At 41.0% G+C, this 25,195-nt stretch overlaps 1 protein-coding gene across 2 annotated transcripts; it reads left to right on the top strand.

The window, feature by feature from the left end:
- Window positions 1-3,239: 3,239 nt before the first annotated feature.
- On the top strand, window positions 3,240-18,926 carry CD8A (CD8 subunit alpha). Of its 2 annotated transcripts, XM_051974399.1 has the most exons (6): window positions 3,240-3,445; window positions 3,694-4,062; window positions 5,701-5,817; window positions 6,495-6,602; window positions 7,716-7,746; window positions 18,358-18,926. In XM_051974399.1, the coding sequence occupies exons 1-6, from the start codon at window positions 3,391-3,393 to the stop codon at window positions 18,407-18,409; spliced, it is 732 nt and encodes a 243-aa protein (XP_051830359.1). In that variant the 5' UTR covers window positions 3,240-3,390; the 3' UTR covers window positions 18,410-18,926. The 2 variants fall into 2 exon arrangements, with proteins under 2 accessions (XP_051830359.1, XP_051830358.1); XM_051974398.1 differs by lacking the exon at window positions 3,240-3,445 and having other exon boundaries at window positions 3,498-4,062.
- The last annotated feature ends 6,269 nt before the right edge of the window (window positions 18,927-25,195 follow it).

The following is a 25,195-nucleotide window of genomic DNA, read 5'->3' as shown; positions in this document are numbered from 1 at the left end:
ACTTGAGCTATGATTGTTCCTTTGAAAGCAGCCAGGCAGAGTGAAAAAAAAAAAAATCTGGATTTTAAGTCAGAGGACCTGAATCTGTTCCTTACTACATTTGCGTCCTCTAGCACTTATTCCTCTAGGCTCATTTCCTTATCTGTAAAATAAAAAGATTGGATTTGATGACAAATGTGGTCCTTGAAGAAGGGGAAATCCAATGACTTTGCCGTTGGTTAGTTTCTCTATTAAAAACTAATGACTTAAATGGTTCTCTAATCATCATGGTTTTCAATTATTCATTTATGAATTCAATCAATTGACACTTATTAAGCACTTAACATTCCCGGTGTTCCCAGCTAGGCATTGAGGGAGATACAAAATAAATAAGTCCTTAAGGACTTTATAATATAGTATGAGGAAGTTAAGACCAATATATAATAGATATTAAAGCCATCTGACTTTTTTCTCAACTCACCTTCCATAGCCAGTGGCTGATAAATCTTATTTAACCTTCATATTGATCACTCACACTTCAATCTCTCTAGTTCATCACCTCTCTTTTGAACTATGGCAATAACCTCCTAACTGGACTCTTGTGCTTCAAGGGTCTCCCCTCTCCAGTCAGCTTCATACTGCAGGTAAACGGATATATTCCTAAAGCATAGGTATGACTTCCCTGATCAAGACACTTCAATGACAGACATTGATTCAAAGTAAAGAGGATAAAACCAGGGGAACATTGTACATAGTAACAGCAACAATGTAGGAAGAGCTGGGAATGACTTCACTTTTCTCAGCAATATGACGATTCAAAACAATACCAAAGGACTCATGATGAAAAAAAAATGCTATTTCCAGAAAAAGATCTGACTCTGAATGTAGTCTAAAGCATACTATTTTTCACTTCCTTCCTTTTCTTTTCTTCCTTCTTTTCTTTTTTCTTTCTTTCCTTCTTTCTTTTTTCTTTCTTTCTTGAATTTTCTTGCACAAAATGATTAATACATATGTATAACCTATATCAGACTACTTATTGTCTCAGAGAAAGGGATCAAGAAGGAGAGAAGTATAGAATTTGGAGCTCAAAATGTAAACAACAAAAAGGACACATTTTTAAAATTGTTTTTTGCATGCAAGCAGGGGAAAATATTTTAAAAATAATACAGCATCATTTAAAGAAAAAAGAAAAAAACTCCAGTAGTTCCTCTCTTGTCTCTAGGATCCAATATAAACTCCTCTCTGTGGCATTATAAGGCCTTCACAATCTGGCTCTAACTCATCTTCCCAGATTCCTTTTAGGGAAAAGCCCATTCTAGTAGTAATCTAATATAATCTCATCATTCTACAGACTCTGGTAAAAAATATGCCTCCCTCTCATTCCCTCCTGAAAGAGAGCTTCTCAACCCAGCAGAAAACATCTGCAGACTTTACAGATCTACACACACACACACACACACACACACACACACGCACACACACAGAGAGACTAAAGTCAATCGACTTTTCTCGAAAATAGACAAGTATTCTATTTGAAGTCACAGCTACTTAAGACCCAGAAAAGAAAGTTCTCACCACCAAAGTCCTTGGAAATGTTAAATGGCTTAACATCAAAAATGGATATGGTTTTATCTATAGAAATGATATTAGTGGAGACACATCATCACCCAGAAGGATTTTGTGGTCTTTATATTTGATTTGCAAATAAAACCTCCCAAATGTGTTATCTCCCCCCATTAAAAGGTGGAGTTCTTTGAGAATAAGGACTGCCTTAATTTTTCTATTCATATTTCTAAAGATGAAGGAAGGCAGTGTTTAGTACATGGTAGTAGTTTAATATACGATATACTCTCACTGCCCCTGAAAAGAATCATACTAAGTACTGATCATTCCATTCCTATACTTCTCTCTCTCTCTCTCTCTCTCTTCTCTCTCTCTCTCTCTCTCTCTCTTCTCTCTGTCTCTCTGTTTTTCTCTCTGTTTCTCTGTTTCTCTCTGTCTCTCTCTCTCTGTTGTTGTCTCTGTCTCTGTGTTTTTCTCTCTCTTTCACTCTCTGTTTTTGTCTCTCTCTCTCTCTCTCTTCTCTCTCTCTCTCTCTCTCTCTCTCTCTCTCTGTTTTTCTGTTTCTCTATTTCTCTCTGTTCCTGTCTCTATCTCTGTTTTTCTCTGTTTCTCTCTCTCTGTTTCTCTTTCGAGCTCTGGCGCTCTCTCTCGCTCTCTCTCTCTCTCTCTTGCTCTCTCTCTCTCTCTCTCTCTCTCTCTCTCTCTCTCACAAAGGAAGAAATAAAGATCTAAACCTTAAACTAGGAGTAAAAGCTGAAAACACTAATCTACTGCACATAGTAGGCACTTAAGAAATATTCATGAGATTTCATCCAATGAGACAATATAATGCAGTGGAAAGACTAGATTGGCAATCAAAGGATCCAACCCTTATCAACTCCGTGATTGAGCAAATCATTTAACCCTTGGGCCTCTGTTCTTCCTTTTTAAAATGGGGAGAGCTAGCATAAGCCTTCAAAGCTTCTCTTCCATCTCTAAACTTATGATCTTCTAGAACAGGGGTTCTGAACCTTTTTTTGCATCACGGGCCTCCCGGGCAGCCCTGTAAAGGCCATGGAATCCTTCTCTTAACTCTGCTTATTATCTACTTTCATAATTGAAAGAAAGACTAAGTTTCAGTTAGAAGTAAGTAATAATTGAAAAATTACTTTGCCCCACTCATGGTCATGGGTGGCCTGAAATCTACCCATGAACCCCAAATTGAGAACCTCTGCTCCACTCCGCTGTTACCATTGTCCACTTTTATCTCTTTTTCTTGTCTTCTCCCTTCTTCCTCTAAAAGACTTTGCAAGAAAGATCTCTCCTCCTGGATCACAGATCTATACTCAGTCACCCGGGAGAGTCAACAGACTTTTGAATCCTGTTCTAACTTCCAGAACATATTGAGTTGATTTTTAATAACAATCGGTTGAATTAAATTATCTCTTGTCTCCCTTCCTATCAAACCCAGTAACAAATTAAGACTAGGCCTGCCCGGGCTCTTTCCCCACATATAACACGAGCCACCCGTTGGGCCCTTCTCCCTCCGACCACCAAGGATGTCTGGACCGGGTGGACGGCAGGGAAGGGTTCTCGCCCCCATCTGCAGGCTCCTCTCCTCTGCTTTCCCTTTCCGTCCCTCAGTTCTTCACCACTCGCAGGTGGGAGGTGGCCAACCTCAAGGAGGGAGATTTTTTTTTCTTTGGGGGTATCAAATGACATCACATCCTTTGGTCTCCTCGGAGCTAGACGGAGAAGCTTCTCCACCCTTCACCGAGCCGGGGCCCCCCTCCTCTTACCGGGACTCGGCCAACTTTCTGGTTCCATTGGGGCTGCTGGACGGGGCGGGAAGTACCAAGTGAGCCAAAGATGGGCTCCAGCTCCGCCGTCGGATCCCTGCTCCTGCCTCTCGCCCTGCTGCTGCGTGAGTAGCCACAGTGCGCCCAGAACTCGGGACCCCGGCCTCGGTCCGTCCCGGAGCATCCGGGCCTATGGCCGGAGGTGGAGGGAGGGAGGGAGGGAGAGAGGAAGGGAATCCTGGCTCGCGGAGCCCGAGGGCACAGCCGGGGAGGGAGGGCGCAACTGGGACCGCCGTGCCCTCCTGGGGTGGCCGGGCCGAGGAGCACGTGACGCTAGCTCTCGGGCCCCGGGTTCTCGCTGTCTCCTTCCCAGAGCCCTTCGGGTCCCAAGCGCAGCAGGGGTTCCGGATGAACCCGACGGAGAAGCGGGACGTGAGGCAGTCTGAGCAGGTGCGGCTGCAGTGCGAGGCGCTGAGCTCCTCGAACACGGGGTGCTCGTGGCTGCGCCAGGCTCCCGGAGCCCTGATCCCCACCTTTCTGCTCTACATCTCGGGCGGCACGAACAGCGTGAAGCTGGCCGACGGCCTGGACGCCACGAAATTCGCGGGGGAGAAGGTCTCGCCCTCCACCTACCGCCTGACCGTGAAGGACTTCCGAGCACAAGACCAGGGCTACTACTTCTGCGTGGTCACCCGCAATGCCATCATGTACTTCAGCCCCTTTGTAGCTGTCTTTCTACCAGGTCAGGGCCCGGACCCGCTGCTGAGGTCCTGGGAGGGTGCTGGGTCAGCTCCACCCCCACCCACCCTACCCTACCCCACCCCACCTCCGAGTCCCGGAAGGGCTCAGGACCCGGCTGTCCCTACCCTATCTATCCCTGGGACAAGGCACTGACGGGGGCGCATCGGGAGCTGTCCCGGACAACCACCCGCGCCCTCCGAGTAGGGTCGGGAGGCTGGCCAGCCTCCAGGGCACGGTTCCCTTTTTTCACTGCGCCAGGATCACAGTGGGTGACCCTGCCCAGAAAACCAAAGCCCCACAGAGAGCATTTGGTGCTGGGTGACTTCAAGCATCCTGGCCGCTGAGAATCCACTGAGATCCAAAGATAAGGATCTCACTTTCCTCATCCGGGAGATATGGAAGGACAGCTAAAGTCTTGTACTCATACATCTATGAACCTTTAATGCATGGAAAGGATTTTGGAACCCTAAATTATTATTACTGTTATTACTAGAGATCATCAGTAATCCAGCCTTCCTCAGTATCTCCTCATCCTCCTCCCCGCACCCATTAATATGAAGGGGACTCAGATCCCACGAACATACTCTTCAAAAAGTTGCACAATAATGATAAGTAACTGACATCTGGATGGTCCTTTAAAGTTTGGATCTGATGCCCTTCCCACATAGAGAGCTTGTTGAGGGGGAGTTTTAATGAAAGACAAGGACGGGAGAGACTGAGGGTGGGTAGCCATGTATTGGGTTATAAACAGCATCACCCAAGCTGAAGTTCTAAATTGTTGAGTGATAACTCAACAAGCCTTAAATTATTTATTTTAAAGTTCTGAAAGCATTTTTTTCTGTATTTCATGTGAGCCTGGCAATAACCGCCTGAGATTAATAAATAGGAAAGGTGTATTATGCCCATTTTAAAGATAAAAGAATTGAGACTTCTAAAAGATCATGTGATTTTCCAAGATTGCCCAGTAGGAATGAGGAGCTTCTGACTACATCAGAAAATAGCTTGTTTATTCTTCATAGAGGAAGACTTGAGACCCAGAATGATCCACTACTTTGCTCAGAGCAGAATCCAGATTAGAACCCAAGACTACTGAGCCAAAATTCATCTAAATATCTCTTACTTCTTGCTCCCGGAGCATGCTATTCTGCCCATGGGTCTTTAAACACATAAGGACAGATATGTGGATAAAAACAGATCTATGGATAACCCATCCATAGACCAAAAAAAATGGACCTGCACCTGTAGAAACACAGATGCCTTGCTCCATCCTTAGAAAGTACCAACTTGTCCGCTGAATTCTGCAAGAACTGGCTCACGTGCAGAATTCTCCTGTTGAACGAATAATGCCGAGTGCATGACTATTACTGATGAAATTGTGCTAATGTTTTCTCTGCTCCCAGCCTGGGGAAAGTATTAGGGAGCGGAGAGGAACCCCTGAGCTGGATTGGGACTGTGTCTCTGTAGAAAGATAATGACCCAACATCTCTGCGTTTAACTGAGAATAGAGGGAGAGTGTTTCTTGCCTAGGGATGAAGATCAGAGGGAGAATTATTTGTTACTTATAAAGGATGAGGAAATATTAAGTCAGAGAGCTCCCCCACCAACTTGGTTCACTTTCTTCCCTTTTTTCTCTGCCCAGTAAAGGCCACTACCCCTGCGCCCAAGCCCAAGACTACCACTCTTCTGACCACCATCGGCTCTCCCATCCAGAATTCAGCAAATTCTGGGAAATGCAAGCCCAACGCCAGCTTCCAAGGTGAGGCAATGACTCCTATCTCCCTGTCCTCAGCTTCTTAGGGGAGTTCCAGCCTAACCCTGACATGTGTCCCCGCACTTGGAGGTGATGCCCTCGGACACTATCTTGGGAAACCCTGCAGGGTCCAGAAACTTGGACTTCACACCCTACCCCCCACCTCTATCTGCTCATCACTTCCTGTCTCCTCTCCCCCCCCCCCAGAACCTTCAGTGCTGTCCTAGCAATAGGCAAAGGACGCTCCCCAATGGAAGGCAGTAGGATCTCAACAAATGTTTTATCAAGTTCTCACTATGTACCGAGTGCCACATTAGGCAGTAAAGATTAAAACACCAAATGCTAAACTTAGAATCTCTTTGGGGTGAGGGGGAGAAGGGTTTAGCTATGTACTTTATATCATCTTTATGATACAATCAGAATGGGATTAGTACAAGAATAAGGTCTCCCCAGAGGGCTATATTGGGGGGTGGGGGTGGACAAATCGCTTCTGGGAGTAGAGAGAGTGGGGAGAGGCAAATAGGAAATTCTTCTTGGAGGAGGTTGCTTCTGAGCTGGCCTGGAAGGGAGAGGGAGATTGAAGCAGATGAAGATAGGAAATGTTCTCCAAAATTTCTTGCCCGCCATGACATGATCAGGAAGACCATTGCCTCATTGAGTTTCCCTCTGTTTCATGTATACAGGAACGAAGGTATTGGATTTCTCCTGTGACCTGTACATCTGGGTGCCCCTGACGGGTGTCTGTGTTGTCTTACTTCTGGCCCTGATCATTGCCATTACCATCTGCCAGAGTAAGAAGCAATCCTTCTTTCCATACTTCTCTCCACCCCAGACCACAATCTCCTCTGCTGAGTCATTGCCTAGTTTCTCCAAGCTCAGAGGGTTAGGGAGACTCCCTCACCCCATCCCCAAAACAGCTCATTCTGCTCCATAACGACCCCTCCCCTTGCCTTCGAGAATTTAAAGCATCTTCCCCAACTTATGCAACAGGTGGGAGCTGAGATTTAAATCCGAGTTTTCTGAGCCCCAAACCAGGGCTCTTTGCAGATGGAAAATTAATGAGATAAAGCCCCAGGAGCAGCAGTGGGAGAGAAGGCCCGGAGCCTTCCTGAAACGAATAATCACCCGGTTTAGGGTTTAGGGATGATCTACCCAAGCAGAACCTGCCTGGGCAGCGATCAATCAAGCATCTGCAGCATTAGAACATGGATAGAGAGCCAGGAACATGTGGGGTTCAAATCCAGCCTCTGACCCATCCAGGCTGATGGCCCAGGCCACTAACTCTCCGAGACTAAACTGCAGAGATCTGGGGACCAGCACTGCGGAGGGATTTTCCTCAGCTGGGAGTGAGATTATAGATCTAGTCCCATCCCTATGTCCCCGTCCTGGGGGATCGGGAAACAGAATCCTCTGTCCTCCCGGAGCTGGGGGGGCAGAGGAGGGAGCTCGGACAGGGTCACAGAATAAATGCAAAGTGATTGGGAGGGGACTAGGAGGCTGGAGGAATCGGGGGGGGGAAATCCTGGAAGGTGGCCCCTAAACAGAGCCTTAATGGGAATGAAATTCCCAGAGAGGAGGAAAAGGCAGTTCCAGGCCTGCGCTGTCCGGGAGGGAAGGAGCAAGTGAGGAGGTGAGGGGGAGTAACGCGGGAAGAGCGGCGCGCAGACGGCAGTTTCAGGACTGCGCTGTTCTCGCTGCAGGACTCGCGTTTAAACGGAAGAAATTGTCCAAGGAGCAGAGGGTCGGGGGACTAGTATTAAAGCGCCTGCTCTCGATCGGCCCAAAGCTGGGCTGGAGAAACGGAGAAAGGCGAAATCCGGAGCCTCCTCCCCAGCACTCGGAAGGACACGCGCCGTTTCTTACTGCTGTTTTTAATTCTGTTTTGTTTGTTTTTTTCCCTTAAGGGTCACGAAGACGAGTCTGCCGGTGTCCACGGTAAGTCCCCCAGAGTTCCTCTGGCTGAGATCGCTGGAACTGCCATTACTGATAATTCTGCAGTGCGTGTTTGACTGGGCTTGGAATGAGGACTCCTGGGGTTCGAATTCTTCCCGGGCCCCAATCACAGAGCCTTCAGCTACTAATAAACGCTAAACGCGGTGTGTGAAAAGGCTCCGGCCCTGGAAACCAGCAGCTCTGGTGATGGGGGGAAACTTTCTTTTTGGGGGGGAAGGGAGGGAGGAGGAAGCTTTCAAGGACTGGGGATACCCGACCTTGGGAACAGAACTGGATGGGGAATCCGGGTCCTGGGGAGGGAAGCGTGACAGGGAAGGATGCCTGTGTCCTGACCAAGGAATGAGTGTTTGTGTATATGTGTTCCTCAAGCTCGCCCCATTGAATCATAGATAGATCGACCGCCGGAAGGGATCTCAGAGGCCATCTTTTTTTACAGAGAAGGAAACTGAGGCTGAGGGAAGTTCTTGTTTTTTGAAGGGCAGTTGGGGTTAAGTGACTTGTTTAGGGTTACACAATAACTGTTAATTGTCTGAGGCCATATCTGAACCCAGGCCTTACTGACTCCAAGTCCGATGTGTTCTATCCACTAAGTGCCCCCAAGAAAGTAAGAGGACTTATGAGAGTCACCCAGAGAGTAAGCATCAGAGGCAGGATACAAATCCAAGTGCCTCCTATTTCAGAATAGCTGCGCATTCGTTCTTTCTTGTTGCACAGCTATGCAAGGAAAAGTAATCACTTCCTCTGGACTCCCTAGATCTTCTGCTCTGACAACCTACTTGAACAGTAAAACTGCCTGTGAATGGGGATTTTAAATATTTTTGTCTTTTGATTTTATAGCATGTATAGCCTTCCTTTTCCCCCAGCAAGAGTCTTCTCAAAATGTAAAAAATGTAAAATAGACAAGGGGGGCATGATGGTGTGTCACCAGGTGACTCAGTAGATAGAGCACTGGCCCTGGAGACAGGAAGAGCTGAGTTCAAATCTGGCCTTACATAAAATATTTACTAGCTGTGTGACTCTGTCATTTAATATTGATTGCCTCGGAAAAAAAGAAAAGGAAAAAAAAGACACAAAGAAAAAGTTAGGCAAGTCTAGCTATGAATTAACAGTCTGACAATATCAATGGAGCAAGGAGCCATTAAGCATCTACTCTTTACCAAGTGCTGTAGAAATATAAAATACAAACATGAAACAATCCCTACTAGAGGAGACAATGTGGATTGATCTAAATTCATACAAATAAATACAAGATACATATATTGGATTTAACATATACTTTAACATATTTAACATGTATTGGACTACCTGCCATCTAGGGGAGGGGATGGGGGAAAGGAAGGGAAAAGTTGGAACAGAAAGTTTTGCAAGGGTTAATGTTGAAAAATTATCCATGCATATGTTTTGTAAATAAAAAGCTATAATAATACAATAAAAAATTAAAAAGAAAAAACCAAATAAATAAAGGATAACGGAGGGGTGAGGAACATAGCCCATAGTGGTAAGGGACTCGTATTTGTTTTGTTGAAACAGTGTCCAACATCTGACTTGTCTGATTTATTGAAAGGCCTCTTATGGCCAAATGTCTAAAGTGGTGCCTGTTTTGGGGGTGTCTAAAATCATAATCTTGAAAATATATCCCAGGAAATAAAGAAGTAGTGACATCATCTAGGAGTCCAGGAAAGCAACAACAATGACAAACAAACAAAACAAAATAAAACAAAACCTGCCACCACTTTCTAACTCAATTATCTGGTGGTTTCAGGAGGGGAAAAAAAAAATCTTTCCGATACAACAGATTTAAGCATCTAGTATATGTGAGGCCCCGCAATTTTAGCTTAAAATATACAGATAATGATCTCCATTCTGCATCTCCCTCTTGGGGCACATAATTGTTGTACCCTTGCCTTGCCCTCAAGGGGTTGGAGGCCTGCCAGTTGATAAAGGAACTCATGGGCCAATCGAGTCTGTGGGTATTTTGGGGCATGTGAGGGACAGGAAACTTCTGCTTTCTTCTATTTTAACCCTTTGGTAGATGGCAAAAATGTAGAGCAGAGTCATGAGAGGCAGCTTGATATAGAGGAGAAGGTTCTGGACGGGGAGTCAGGAAGCCAACTCCCCTCTCAGACATTTACTAGATGTGTGATCCTATGTCCTTTGGCCTCCATTTCTTCATTTGTAAAACTGAAGTGGTAACCCCTTCTAGCCCTAATGGCAGCCAGGGAGCACAGTGTACACACAGAAGGCTAGACTTGGAGGACCTGAGTTCAAATCTAGCTTAAGTTGCCTACTAAATATGGGATTCTAAGCTAGTTTCTTAAACTGTGCCTGTCTCAATTTCCTTATCTGTAAAATAAGTTATGGATCTTTTAGGATTGTTAAGAGGGCCAAATGAGAAAATATTTGTAAAGTACTTTGCAAACCTTAAAATGCTATAAATAAATGCTAGTTATTATGAAACATATGATCTTTTCAAAACAAGAGGGACCAATTATGTTCTCTCCCTCTCTCTTCTCTTGAAGAGGTACACACACAGAACTATTGTCCCCCTCCTTCCCAAGGAAGATTGAGCAGTGAATTAATAATTTAGTTGTAATTATTAAAATGAAATGAATAACTTTAATTTAATACCTATTTGACCTCCTTAGATTCACGGTTACCCTCCCTTTCATCATTGGTCAATGTCTTCACTGAAGTTTAATTTACAGATGGGAAGTAAAGTGTGACATTGGACGGATCACATTGGGAGAAAGGACCAGAAATGGAATTTGAGCCCTGGGTTCTTTGCATGCAGAAAGAGAGATTGCTCTTTCCATTGAACCCCATTGCTAAGGACTTACCTGCCTGAAAAGGCAGCTCAACCAGAACAAAAATCCCCAGACTTTACACAAGAGTGTCTTGTGCCCACATTGGTGTCTTAACTTCTGAGCCCCTCCTCTAAGGAGAAGAAGCTACAAAGAACTTTGCTTGGGGGGGGGGGGGGAAGGGGGAGAGAGTCGGAGGAGGAGGCAGGTAGACTCATAACTGGCTATCTTCCAGCACCCAAGTTGCTTTAGGAGAGGAAAAGGGCTGAGAATGAGGTCAACTGATTCCTATTCTGCACCACCACTCCCATCTTTACCCCCACTCCCTGAGCATTTGTGGCTATGAAACAAAAGTTTCTTTCTTGAGGTTACCCTTCACAACTCAAGAGCCAGGACCTATTTCCCCTTTTCCTAAGTTCTGTGCAAAAATTTTGACAGAAACTGGGAAGCACCAAGAGACTGTCCAAGGCTGTAAATTAACTGAATTGACATTTAAAATGGCTGATTCAGAGAACTCTAAGATTTTGCAAAGTACTTTAACCATGTTATTTTAGGCATATTATCTAACTTAATCCTTACAGCAACTTTTGATATGAGTTCTATTAGTCCTCCCATTTTTTCTTTCTTCCTTCCTTCCTTCCTTCCTTCCTTCCTTCCTTCCCTTTCTTCCCTTCCTTTTCTCCTTTCTTCCTTCGTTCCTTCTTTCCTTTGTTCCTTCATTCCTTCCTTCCTTCTTTCCTTTTCTTTCTTTCTCTTAAGCTGAGGCAGTCGGGTTAAGTGAGTTGTCCAGGGTCACACAGCTAGGAAGTGTTAAGTGTATGAGGCCATATTTGAACTCAGGTCCTCCTGACTTCAAGGCTGGTGCTCTATCCACTGTACCACCTAGCTGCCCCCATTTTCCCATTTTTCAAATGAGAAAACTGAGGTTTAGAGATATAAGTGACTTGCCTAGTATCACATAGTTAATCATAGTGAAAGATTCAAATTCAAGTCTTTCTGACTTGAAATCTCATTTGAAAAAGAATATCTGAAAGAGACTAGAACAAAATTGACTATGCATAGGGTAAAAAACCCAAAACAGTTTTAAAAAAAACCCAAAACAGTAGTTGTGATCATGCTAACAGACAAAGTTAAAAGAAGAATGTGTATTACCAAGAGAGGGAACCTGGTGTAGTCAAAAAAGACCCAGCCTTGTAGCCAAGAAGATCTCACTTAAAGTCCTATTTCTGATACATACTATGTGTTCCTAGATCAGTCACTTAATCCCTTAGTGTTCTAGGAAACTTTAAAACTATAAGTTGAAGAGAAAGTGCCAATCGATCTCAGCAAATGGAATTTCCTCACTGAGGAGTTTCCTATGCCATGATAGCATGGACCCTGTTATGCTATTATCAGAAGAAATAAACAGGGAACCTATATTACAATTAAAGAAATCATTGATAATGAACCTATATTAATATTGAAGATATAAGCATCAAATGATATTGCTTTAAATTTGTAAAGGAAAATTTAACTGAATTGCAAACAGACATGGATAGTAACACAGCAGTATAGGAGACATATTCTCCTATAGGAGAATGAATCTGATAGAATGATAAACAAAGAAGGAAACTATAAGACTGAAAACATTTTTATGACATTGTCCAAATGGGAACATTAAAGAATATACGTATTTCTTAGCACTGAATGGTACCTTTACAAAAACAAAAAACTCTCAGTCATGCACTCTGACACAGAGAGGCTAGAACAAAATTATAATAGAATGTTAAAAAGCAGAAAATATGGAACATACTTTTAAAAATAATATTACAACAAAAATCATAATTTTGTAAACAAGCAAAACTTGAAAAATTAATATAAAATATAAAAATAATAATAATGTGAAAGAATGAGACAAATGAGATAATACATCAAAATTTCCGGGATGCAGCTAAATCTGACCTTAAAGTTACAACTCTTAAAAAATACATTAACAAAATAGAAAAAGAAGGGGTAATTGAATAAAAGATGTAATGTTAAAATGAGAAAATAAATTTTCAAAAAACTGAGGGAAAGTTTAATATTAGAGGAGAACTAGATAAAATGGAAAACAAAAAGACTACAGAATTTATAAAACTAAAGACCACTTCCTCAAAAAGATTAGCAAATTGACAAAACTTTAGCTAACTAGGTTTTTTTTTTAAGAGCGGAAAATCAAACTGAAAATACAAAATGAACTAAGAAAAATCACAATAGAAGAAATAAGTATTAAATTGGACTGATTACAAAAGAAATACACTCTAGTCAGACTGATTTATAGATAAATTCTATCAAATGTTTAAAAAGCTGTTAACACTTCTGCAGCACAAATTACACCCTCAAAAACTGAGAAAGAAAACACTTTACAAACATGTTTTATGAGGCAATTGTGGTTCTAACACATAAACTGGAGAAGTATAATCCTAGTTGAAAACAAAAAAACAAAATTATGGCGATAGATCTAAAAAAATATTGATGATGATCAAGTTATATTTTATCGGGGATGAAATAACAGGATAGCATTAGGAAATCATTAACATAAATCATATTAAAAATAAGACCACAAAATTATATCAATAGAAGTAGAAAGAAAAAATTTTTCACAAATCATAAATATTATTCACCAAACCCTATAACAGAGCCATAGATAAATGGAGGTAATTGCTTAACATTATTATAAGGAGTATATAACTAAATCCAAAAACTAGCATTAAAAGCAAAAGGGAAACACTATCAATCAATACATAAGAATTTAAGTGCTTATTAAAGAGTACACACTGTGTTAAGGGATAGAGACATAAAATTAAAGACAATTTTTGCTTCAAGAAGCTTATATTCTAATAGGAGGCTAACTTGTTTATTATTAGGCATAAACTATATTTAAGAGAGCAGATGGAAGACAGCTTTCTAGAAGATTGAGGGAGGAGAGATTAGTAAATGTTACCTACAGAAAATGATATTTAAGCTAAGTCTTGAAATAATTTGGGGATTCTAAGAGGTAGGGGTGAGAATGAGAACATTGATTTTAGAGTAAGAGGGGAGAGTCAGGATTGGAAAACAAGTCTGTTGATGTTAGATACAATGTACCATGCTGTCTCTTGGTAGGGAAAGTTTTGTTTCCATTTGTTTCCAAGTGGTCCTTGGTCTGTGATGGAGCAATATAATTCATAATAAATATGAGAGCTATTTGTGTGTCTATGAGGACATTTGTCACTTCTCCTATATTTTATGTTCCTATCTAGGAACAATTTACTTTCAATTTATTAAATTATTTTTCCCTAAATATAGAGCTATAAAAGATCTTAGAGATCCTTGAGTCCAACCTTCCTTTTTCAAATATGGAAACTGAACATAAAATAACTTGCCCATAGTAACATAGCGATCACCCGAAGCAAGGGTCCCCAAGATTCTTTTGGGGATTCTTTTAAGACAAAAACTACTTTTATAATAATGCTAACATTTTAATTTCTATTATAGTAAATGTCAATAGATATGTCACATAAAAACACTTTAGGTGAGGGATCCTTGATACTCTTAATCGGTGTTTATTATTCCTTCCATTATGGTTTCATAGTTTTCTTTTTGTAACTTTGTTAGTAACTCTAATAACTTTACATTTAGATTAATTAATTTAATTAATCTAGCTTCATTAGATTAACCTTCCACTATTTCAAGTTCATGTTGTTACTATGAGTGAAATTTGTCTTTCTTCTTATTTTCTACTTATGTGACAATAGAATATAGGAAAACAACTAGAGAAGCACGAGGCAGATTTAGATAGCCGTTTTGCTCAATTAACCACTTAATCCTGGTTATTTTGAAGGGAATTTTAATAATTATTTGTATTTGTGTTTCCAGAGATTAGCACAGTGCCTGCGGCATATGATACACACTTTATAAATGTTTGTTGACTGATTTAATATTAATGGGGTCATTATGGCTTTGCCCAGTGGTATTAAAATTTAGAGGACATTAGCGTCACTAGATAAAAATTTAAAATTTTAATCATTTTAGTTAAAAATGGAAATAGCAGGCCTCTTTTCCTCCCCAGTCTTGTGTGGTCATGTTGCATGTGAAGGGAAGACCCCAGGCATCCTAGTGTTTCTCTTTCCACTCCTTTGAATTTGCGTTTAAAAGTTGATTTGAAGGTACTTTTCATGAATGTTCAGGTTGTTTGCCTAAGTTTCAAAAATTGCTACTTAGAGCTCTGTGTGGCAATGCATTCTGTTTGCTAAGATTTCATTTAGGATTTTTTTATCTGAATTCATAAGTGAAATCAATTGAAAATTTTCTTTTTTGGTGTTATCTTTGTTTGGTTTTTGGAAGACAACCATGTATGTTTTGAGGGCATTCCTGTAGTTGGCATTTAGCCCTTGAAGATTTACAAAGTGAACCCAAAAAGCTAATTTAATCCTTACAACCTCTATTATCATCATCCCTATTTACAGGTGAAGAAATAAAGGCTGAGAGTTTTAATGACTTGCCCGGGACAGCACAGTTGGTAAATGTCTGAGTATTTGGAACAAGGACTTCCATCCCTCCACCACTGACCAATCTAACTATTCTTTGAGGTGTTAAGAAAATTCTCCAACAAGAGAATCTAATTTCATCTAAGTCAAGAATCTTTTCTTTCCCCTTCCTTTTCCCCCACCCCCCACAAAAAAAAATCTGGCATTCTTTGATGTTTCCCTATTTATTTTTGCTATTGAGCTAGTCATATTCCCCATTTTTTGCATCTATTCAGGATGTTTGTGCTGATATAGGTAGTCATCTGTTTCTCTTTGGTTATCACTTTTATATGTGGAAATGTGATATTGATTTCCTAAAACATGATAAATATTCCCTAAAGTTTTTTTTAACCTTTCACAATAGCTTTATTTTTTTTTTTTTTAAATGGTGCATTTGCAATGGATAGAGTACTAGGCCTGGAGTCAGAAAGACCTAGATTCAAATCTGGTCTCAGATATTTACTAGCTGTGTACCCTGGGCAAGTCATGTAATCCTATTTGCTTCAGTTTTTTCATCTGTAAAATAAGCTAGAGAAGGAAATGGCAAACCACTACAGTATCTTGCCAAGAAAACCCCAAATGGGGTCATAAAGAGTTGGAAACAACTTAGAGATGACTGAACAATATTTTTCTGTATTTTTATTGGTTTAAAATATTATGTGTTGTATTATAGGTTTCTTCTCTGATTCCAGTGTTATCTTAGCAATCTAGTTGCCTTTAAAAAAAAATTTCCATGAGGTGAGGAAATTCTAAATTATATTTCTGTTTTCTAACTTTGTTATATTGAGGTCTGAGAATAAATTATGTAAAATTTCTGATTTTTTGTGTCACTAAGTTTGACTTATGTATATCCCAGTATATAACCAATTTCTGTGATTAGTCCATAGAGATTTGGAAAGAAAATGCTTCTCCTTACATCTGTTAACTAATTTTACCATACTTAATGAATCCTTCAAACTCCCTATTTCCTTTTTCAATCCTTTGCTTACTTTGTCACATTCTGAGAGCGGTGAGATCTCTTAATACAATTACACTTTTGTATATTTCTCCTTACAGTTCTGTACATTGTTTTGTCATTCTTTAATTGCCCATAAAATTTACTGAATACTATGACTTCATAGGAGAGGAGACCAGTCCCTAATTTATTTCTCGTTTAGGTCTTATTTAATTCAATTCAGCAGGCGGGTCTTCCCCTCCTAGACTGATTCTTTTGTGAAGACAAACTAGGTCATCTTTTGCCTCAATTCTTCTCTGGCTTTTCATTAAGAAACATCCTCCTGAAGTCTTTTTCTAGAACAAAGGACGAACAACAGAATTAGTGGTTTGAAGAGTTCTCTTTTTAGGTCTGTTGCTTTGGCTTTTTCAGCATGTTTTGCTGATGTTTGCTGTTTCCCCATATTTCAGTAAAAAAAATTCTTTTTTTTTTTTAGTGATATTAAGCAAATAGAAGGACTCTCCCTTATTAATATCCACCCCACCCGCTTCCTTCCTCATCTTTCTTCCCCATCATTCTCTGCTGATAGTTCCCATGCTCTTTTTTTTGCTGGGCTGGGTTACAAGGTGACTCCCAGTAGTTCTTGGGCCAATTGATCTCCAGACCAAAACAATATGAAGCTGTTCCTGCAAACACAGCTCAGACCACAAGGAGGGTAGTTAAATCTGAAGCATTGTATGGTCACAGAATCACAGAACTCTTCAAAACTTTGGAGATGATCCAGACCAATCTTGCTCTAGGTGAGGAGGTCGAGGCCCAAGTGAGTCCCAATTTCCTAACTTCTCTTGCTGGATGTGCTGAAGTTTTGTTCTTGGCCTGGTGTAACCTGTTGTAAGGGCCCACATGCAAACAGTCGGTGCGAGGGATGAGACTTCTTTCTCTACAAAATGAGGCCCGATCTTCTGTTCCTCTGGTTACCCACTTTCTTGTGTTTCGAGACTGGTTCCTCCAATGATGGAGGCCAGAAGGAGTTTCGATTTCAGACAGAAAACGGCCTCCAGGCTTGAGCATCCGCTGACTCAAGGCAGTAAATGCTCAAGGTGGGTCTGCTTTCCCCACTGGCCCCTCTTTCTATCCTGCTCCCTTCCTCCCCTCTGATCTATGCTGGCTTCCTGCAGAAACACTAGTTAATGGGGGTTTTCACCAAGGCTGGGGTGTAGATCAGAGTGGACATACTTCAGTCTCCTCACGCATTTTTATCCATCTTATCTGCTTGCTACTTGCCTGCTGTCCTCCCAACCCAGCACTACAACTCCTGGATGAAAAAAAATAAATAAAAAAGGATCTCGACTCTAAAAGAAGTTATTAAGGAAACATTGGGGTCTCATTATTCCCTTGTTTTCCCTTCATTTCTACATTTTCACCATTTCTCCTCCATTCTACCATCATTTCCTGTTTCCCCCTCCTTTTATTTTTGCTTCTTTTTTAGATCTTGTAGGGGAGGCAAAAGAAAAGGGGATTAACATGTTATCTGATTAACCTTCATTCGTGGATTCCAGGGCAAACGAGGGCGCCCACTTGTGACTTGGGGCCCCCCCAAGGCAAAGCCACAAAACCATGGAAGCGAGGAGGTTCTTTCTAATGTCCCCACATCCTCCTGTGTTTGTTCCCCATTCCGCCTCTACTCAGGACCCTTTGGTTAGTTACTCTAAGCCCACCCCAGATTGTCTTCTCTGGTTTATCCACACCTTTCCAACAACTTTGTCCAGTGGCCCGAGATGAGGAAACACATGGGTTTCCAAGGTGATAACAGCTTCAGTGGGTGGAATGTTGGACTTGGGAGGCAGGGAGTCCTGCCTATGACACTTGCTCCCTGTGAGACCTTAAGCAAGTAATTTTTCAGGGGAACAGTTTCCCATTTGTGAATGAAGGGGTTAGGCAAGATGGCTGCTAAGGTTCCTTGTGACTCTAAAGCCAAGATCCTAAAATCACTTTAGGAAAGCTTTCCTAGCTTTCCATCCTTCGTAGCTATTATTTCTTTGGCAGCAAAGACTGATGAAATCTTGGACAAATCACTTCGCCTCTCACAGAACCCGTCTCCCAAAGTGGTTGTGATGCTCAAGTGGATAATACTTATAAGCAGTTCGCAAACCTTGAAGTGATCGAGAAACGCTATTATTATTATTCAATTGTTCTTCAGTGGGGACCCACGGGTTGTTTCCGGGGCTTTGCTCTTAGCTGTCCTGGTATAAAAGGGTCTTCTTTTAATCTCTCTGGCTACGGTGCTCATTTGCAGGACTATTTATGAATAAATCTTCCTCCCTCTCTCTAGGCCCCTGATCAGAGCAGGAGGAAAGTCTGGTCCACCAGAGAGATTTGTTTAATGAAGATGGTGGACATGAAGCGGCGACAAGCATGATGGTGGCTACTACAAAGCTATTACCTGAGATATTTCACTGTATAAATTAGCAACGATTTCCCCCTTCTGTTCCTTCTTCCCTTTTTTTGGAGGCATGGTTGGGTGGGGGTAGGGGTGGGGAATATTCGTCTGGGAAAGTATTCATTTTTCTGTTTATTTGGAGAATTGCAAGAAGAATGAACTTTGTTTCAGGGCCCCAGTCAAGAGAGTACTGTGAGGGTGCCTAATTTGAAAGCACAAAATGATGGGCTGTGCCCATCAGTCATGGAATCCTGGGACTGGAAGTCTTAGGGATATATGTACTGGAGCCAGCTCACAGAACTTGGGCCAGTTGTAACATTCTCACTGTGAACATTGACATCTGGGAAACTGAAGGGGGGAGGGGAAATGCTACAAATCGAGTCTTAATTCATTGTTTTGTCGGTTATCTAGTCTTAAAGTGAAAAGGAAAAAATAATAAATGCATGTTATTTGTCACTGAATTTTCTCTATATTACTAAATCTAATTGGTTGAAATTTCAATCACTATTATTTCTTATTTTTAGCAGAATATTAAACTATATTTAAAATTTTTAAAAAGAAAGTAATAAAGAAAATGTTGATAATGCAAATCAAGTTTAAAAGTGTTTCATGTGATGCATGTATGAATTTGTTTCAAAAAAACTGGTTGTTAAAACATTTGCCATCACACCACTGGCCTACTCCAATATATTTGTTTTACAGATGGGGAAAAGTGATGACCTGAGATACGAAATTACTTGCCAACTCATTGGGGGGGGGGGTGATCCGGGATTCAAGAGCAGGGACCCCAGTTCTCAGGCCCACTTGGCAAGATTTCATTTTTACACAAACTACAGAATGAAGTTGTACTAAACCAGGAACCATAAGTAAAGTGGATATAGTTATAGAGTGCCTGCCACAAAGAACAAAGGAACAATAACATAGCAGCAGAGCAATTACATCACACTGTATTTTCTTGTACAGCAGAGACAGGAGGGGTACTCGCTGTGTGACTGTGAGCAAAATGAAGCTGATAACAGCTGTAATTCTCCCCTATCTCACAGGGTTGTCGTGAAGCCCAAATGAGAGAATGTGTTAAAGCATTTTGTAAACTCTAAAGGGACTTCCTGGTAGGAAGCAAAGCTAGAAGCCCATCCAAAGTGCCCCATGCAGCCTGTTTCCTGTCTCCTATACTCTTTGCCTAGAATATCATGGATTAAATGCAAGGGGATAGGATCTCCATCTTTCCTAAGAACCTTCTAAGGATTTTTTTTTCCTTTCCTCCATCTTTTTCTGTTTACAAGAGACTGATATTTGGTCCCAATCATCCTTCAAGATACAGCTCATCTCTTTTATGAAACCTTCCCAGATTTCCACACCTACACACCCAAGCAGAAAATGATCTCTCCCACCCTAAATCTAACCCAGAAGTTTTGTTTGTTTTTTTTTTTTTGGAGCCGTTCTATGCATTTAACTCATGCTGCTTGATATTATAGCTACTTTTGTCCAAGCCTCCTGTCTTGTTCCTAGGTTGTAAGTTCAGCAAGGGCCAGGATCCTGTTTTCTTAAGATCACAACTCTGTGTCATACCCCAGAAGCCACTTCGTCCAACATCATTTTAAAATTGAGAGCAATGATCTCCAGGAAAGTTAATTGATTTGTTCAGGGTCATACAGGTGTTAAGTCATCAGCCAGCTCCTCTGCCACCAGTTAGCTTCAGATGGGCAAACCCAGGGGATCCAATGTAGCTCATGGCTACAGATAAATCATCGTTCTGTGGTGCTGGGTCAAAGTGCTGAATACAGTGGGGAAGTTCATCACCCACAAGCTGGGAAGGGGCCGAGGAGCAGACAAAGCCAGAAGATGCTTAAGATCCAAAGGGATCCTAAAGACTGAGTGCATACAGGGCCTTCATTTTACACATCAGGACTGAGGCCTGGAGAAGGGAACACACTCTGAATCCTTTGCAGTGTAGAGGGATGGCCAGAGGATTGGATGTAGGCTCTGACTCAGTCTCCCTTGCGATCTCAAATATAACTGACTATTCAGTTCAGTAGTTCAGATAGTTTAATTCCATTTGCAGGGTTTCGTTTTTTCATCCCAAATAGTGAATTTCTGTAGGCAGAACCTAAGGCATGTAAGCCAAGTTACGACTCAGAAAACAGGGAATATGCTTATGGCCCAGCAGGAAAGGGAATCTGAAGATTAAGGTCCTACATTTCTGTACAGTGAAGAAATGTCTTAACTAAGGCTTGTCAAAATCAACATTAATCCAGTACCTTCCACATGCCAGGGCCCAGAAATGCAGGACATAAATGGAAGCTGCTGCCCACAGAAGCTTATATTCTCTTGAAGACCTTGGTGGAAGCAGGGTACAACATGGACACAAAGCAAATTCCTGCAGAATAAGGAGGATCTAGCACCTGAGCTGTGCCTTGAAGAAAGCTAGGAATTCCGGAAAGTGGTGGTGAGGAGGGAAGGTAGAGTAAGTTTGGGGATGACAGGTAATAAGGGAGATGGAACGTCAAGTATGGTGCATAAATAAGGATCACTTTGATAGGAACAGGTACACAAATATTAAATAAGATGCAAAAAGTAGGTAGGAGTGAACTTAGCAAAGGTGAAATTTTGTATTTTATCCTATTAACAAAAGTAAGCCATTGAAGATTTTTGAGGCAAGATAAAATTTTTTAAAATGTCGATTTGGCATCTCTGGAAGGGATGACTACCCTGGTCAGAAAGATGTAAAGGCTAACTGTCAGATCCCAAGGTAACAATCATGTAGGTCTGAATTACAACAATGACTGTATGAGGAAAGTTCTTACACCGATTACATCTTCTTATCCCGAACCAATCTTGTCCATGTCTTTCTGTAGATTCCAATAAAGGATCCGATCAAAGCCTGCTCTTGTAATGCTTCATGGAGACCCAGGACAGCACTTGGGCCACTCTTTTCTTACCCTTGTTCCATGACCAGCCACCATAAATATGAGACACTGTGTCTTCGAGCATGAATTAGGTAATTTCTCATTTAGTATATAATATATAGCCGGAGTTTTCTTTTCAAACTGGCTTGGCCATTAAGTTCCTGTCAAGTCAGTGAAATATATACTGACAGAGAAACTCAATGCATTGGCTTTAACAATTGTATATTACAACATGAGCAATGAGGGTTTTGTTGTTTTTTGTTAAGTTCTCTCCCTTAACTGCTTTCCATCTAGGGGAGGGGGTGGAGGGAGGGAGGGGAAAAAAATCGGAACAGAAACGAGTGCAAGGGATAATGTTGTAAAAAAATTACCCTGGCATGGATTCTGTCAATATAAAGTAATTATTAAATAAAAATTAAAAAAAAAAAGTTCTCTCCCTTATCCAAGGGAAAGGTTTAGCCTGGTCTAAGATAGAAATCAGTATGGATTCATTGAAGAGACTTTGTTCCAAGTGTTCCAAGTCTCTGTAGTGAGCTCTAAGAACAGGAGCATCTGGAGAAATTTCCACCCAGTCTCTTTGTAGAACATCCTTGGTGATGATGAAGATTCTGCTCTCTCCTGCTGCATTTATCAGAGAATCTGATGTGATATTAACACCTTCTGCTGGTGTACACGGCTTGTCACCAAACACCTCTGCATTTCAGGCAGCTCTGTGACTTTGCATCTAACAAGCATTGGGTGGTAGATCCCAGAGACACAGAGATAAAATGATCCACAATACCTGCTTCCAAGGAGTTTACGTTACAGGGAGGTTGGGAGACATAACATAGAAATACCTAAGTATTGTTGGGTTCAGTATCTGGCACACTTGCACTTAATCAATGCTTCATTCACATGTCACTCAATGTGGAAGCTCCCTCCACTGGTGCAGATTGGGAACTCATTAGTAAAGAGACTTAGGTAATCTAGGTCACACAGCAGTTATATCAGAGGCAGTTCATGTCTTCCTGCCCTCTACCCCCTTCAAATCAATGGCTCACCTGTAAGTATATCAAATATAATTAAGATTTATTTGAGAAGAGAGGAACACTAACAAAGTAATCAGTCTTAGGAGGTGGCAGATGAACTGACTTTTATACGAGATCAAGGGTTCCAAGAGCTAAACACTGCCTAGGTCAAAGGCATGGAGGTGGTAGAGTGAGCTAGGAAACAATGAATTGAGTGTCAGGCCTGGAGTCAAGAAAACTCCCCAAGTTCAAATCTGGCCTCAGACATTTACTAGCCGAGTGACATTGGGCAAGTCACTTAGCCCCATTTGCCTCGTTTTCTCATCTGTAGCTGGAGGAAATGGCAAACCTTTCTAATGTCTTTACCAAGAAAACCCCAAACGGGGTCATAAAGAGTCAGGTATGACAGAAAAAGACAAAACAATACACACATTAAAAAGTGAGTTTATAACATAATATTTCAAGTGTCCTTGTCCTTTTCATTCTCCTCCATGTTAACTAAGTAGCGGCCTATCCATAGACTACTCACCTCCAGTCGCATGTCTACACATTAGCTTATTACACTTTAATTCAATTTGTACAGAATTTCCAGGAATGTTGCAAATCATAAAGTTTACTTCATCATCATCAACTGATCTGTTCCAGTTAACAGCCATTTGTCATCCTTCCAGTTTCAAGAACAAATGTTCTCAGGAATACCTGGCACAACTGTGCCACAAAAATCAATTTTCTGCTGCTGTTTTCCCCTCACCTACGCTTCTTTGTTTTATATTATAAGATGATGCTATTTTTATGATGTTCCATCACCAGGATTGTATCATTTGGCAAATGAACTCACACTCTAACGTAAACCCCTAATGGAAATTTTCTTGACGAGACAATCCAAATGTTCATTGGATAAGATTTCTAGGTTCTTTGGGCCTTGTTTTTGAATGTTCTCAATCAGTTTCATTTCTCAAAAAAATTGTAGTCGAGTCAGTTATCTATTTGTTCACTTTTCAGAATGAAGAATCCATTTTAATAGGTAAGGTGGGGTTGCTATTTGGCTGATTTTCAGCCTTTTTCATTCTTTTGATTTTCTACTTTAGCTCTAAGTTGTTTCCTAGCTGTCATTACAGTAAACTTCACTTGTTCTAATACTCTGGGACCTTCCATATACCTCTTCTTAAAAGAAAATTCTTATGATGTACAGATACATTAATAATCTACAATCCTGGCTACCCTTTTTCCTTCCTTGATCGCAAACTAGGTTTTTCAGTATTTCCGTGTTCACCACTAAAGTCATCATTATCCAAGTATTAAGTTGATTTAGTTTGAAGGAGTGTTGTCAAGTCACTTAGAGAATTTCTCTCCTTCATCCTCTTTCAAGTAGCAATGATTTTTGTGATGGTTGGCTTGCAGTGCATCTTACACATTGTGATGTTTCTTACTATTTGGAGGAATATGATGGAAATACCTTTGTCACCTTCTTTAACTGAGGAGAATGTGAGCTGCTCTTCCTCCAAATGGGTAAATGTTTTTGGTTTTTTTTGTTTTTTGGGGGTTTTTTTTGTATCTTCTAGCTTCATTTATAACAAGATCACATAGCTATGTTCAGTTCCTCCAGAAGGGCGGAGGGGGAAATGCACATGAATGCCCAACACGTCAGTGATCTGTGATTTCACAGGCTGGTTGTGAGGATCAAAATTCCAAAGTGCGTAATGGGTTTTGAAAACTTTAAAATTCTGAATGTCAGTTATTTCAGATGCAAATGCAAACTTCTTCTATCAAGATTTCTGGGATCACCCAATATGGAAGTAATCTCTTCCTCCTCTGATCTTTTAAGCACCCTTTGAACAACTTCAGTCAACTAATCAACTATTTAAACAGCTATCATGTATCACAAGCAGTGCTGGGTACCTTTTTGTACTAATGATATTTCTGGTGAATTTTAAAAGATACACACACACACACACACATATCACTCCCAATTGGGCCATGAGAAGCTTGACAATAGGGTTCTTGCTTTATTTCCTTGTACCTCTTTTAGGACTCTGAGCACTGAATAAGAAGCAGGGACTGAAAGACCGTATTATCAGCAACTAACCAAAAATCAAATTAAAACTACAAATATTTCTAGCCTCAAAAAGGGAGCTCTACACAAATAAGACAGCTCATCAAAAGCTTCTAGTAAGGATGAGAGTTTCCCCCAAGTTTTTGTCTATATCACCCAGATCTTTAGCTATACAACTGGTACTATGTGGCCCATCATTTAATGAGGAAAATTCTAAGACTTTCAAAAGACTTAGTATCTGTGTGACTGTCTCTGAAAATATGCCAAGGGACCAAAATTAAACATTGTTGGTCTTTACTACAGAGAATGAATTGTACTAATAGGTAAATTGGGGCCAAAACCCTCAAGAAAAATATAAAGAAATTTCCCAAATGATCATTATAGCTTAACATGTATGTGAGTGAATTTGAACAGCTGAGGAATTAAGTGAATTATGGGAGGTAGGATGAGAATGATCAGGATTCCTTGTCAATCTGCTAAAAGGAGAGAAATGTCCACCCCAAGTTTGGGAATCTATTGACTCCTCAGAGATTTCTGGGAAGACAACTCAGTTTAGTTATGGGTATACCTCCCTACAATTCAGGGTAGGGACTTATGTCAGGAAACAGGAAGGTGTTAAGACTCCATCACAGAACTATAGACCCTAAAAATGAAAAAGGATGGGGCCGGGGAATGGGAAGCGAACCCAAGAATTGCGAATCATGTCTCTTAGAGACACTCAATTTCGAGCTGTTTTAGCTCCCCTCAACTTTAGATGCCATCAG

Source organism: Antechinus flavipes, chromosome 2 (genome assembly GCF_016432865.1).
Source record: "Antechinus flavipes isolate AdamAnt ecotype Samford, QLD, Australia chromosome 2, AdamAnt_v2, whole genome shotgun sequence".
Classification (NCBI taxonomy): domain Eukaryota; kingdom Metazoa; phylum Chordata; class Mammalia; order Dasyuromorphia; family Dasyuridae; genus Antechinus; species Antechinus flavipes.
Note: the sequence above shows the minus strand (reverse complement) of the source record. Positions and strands in the feature narration are given on the sequence as shown.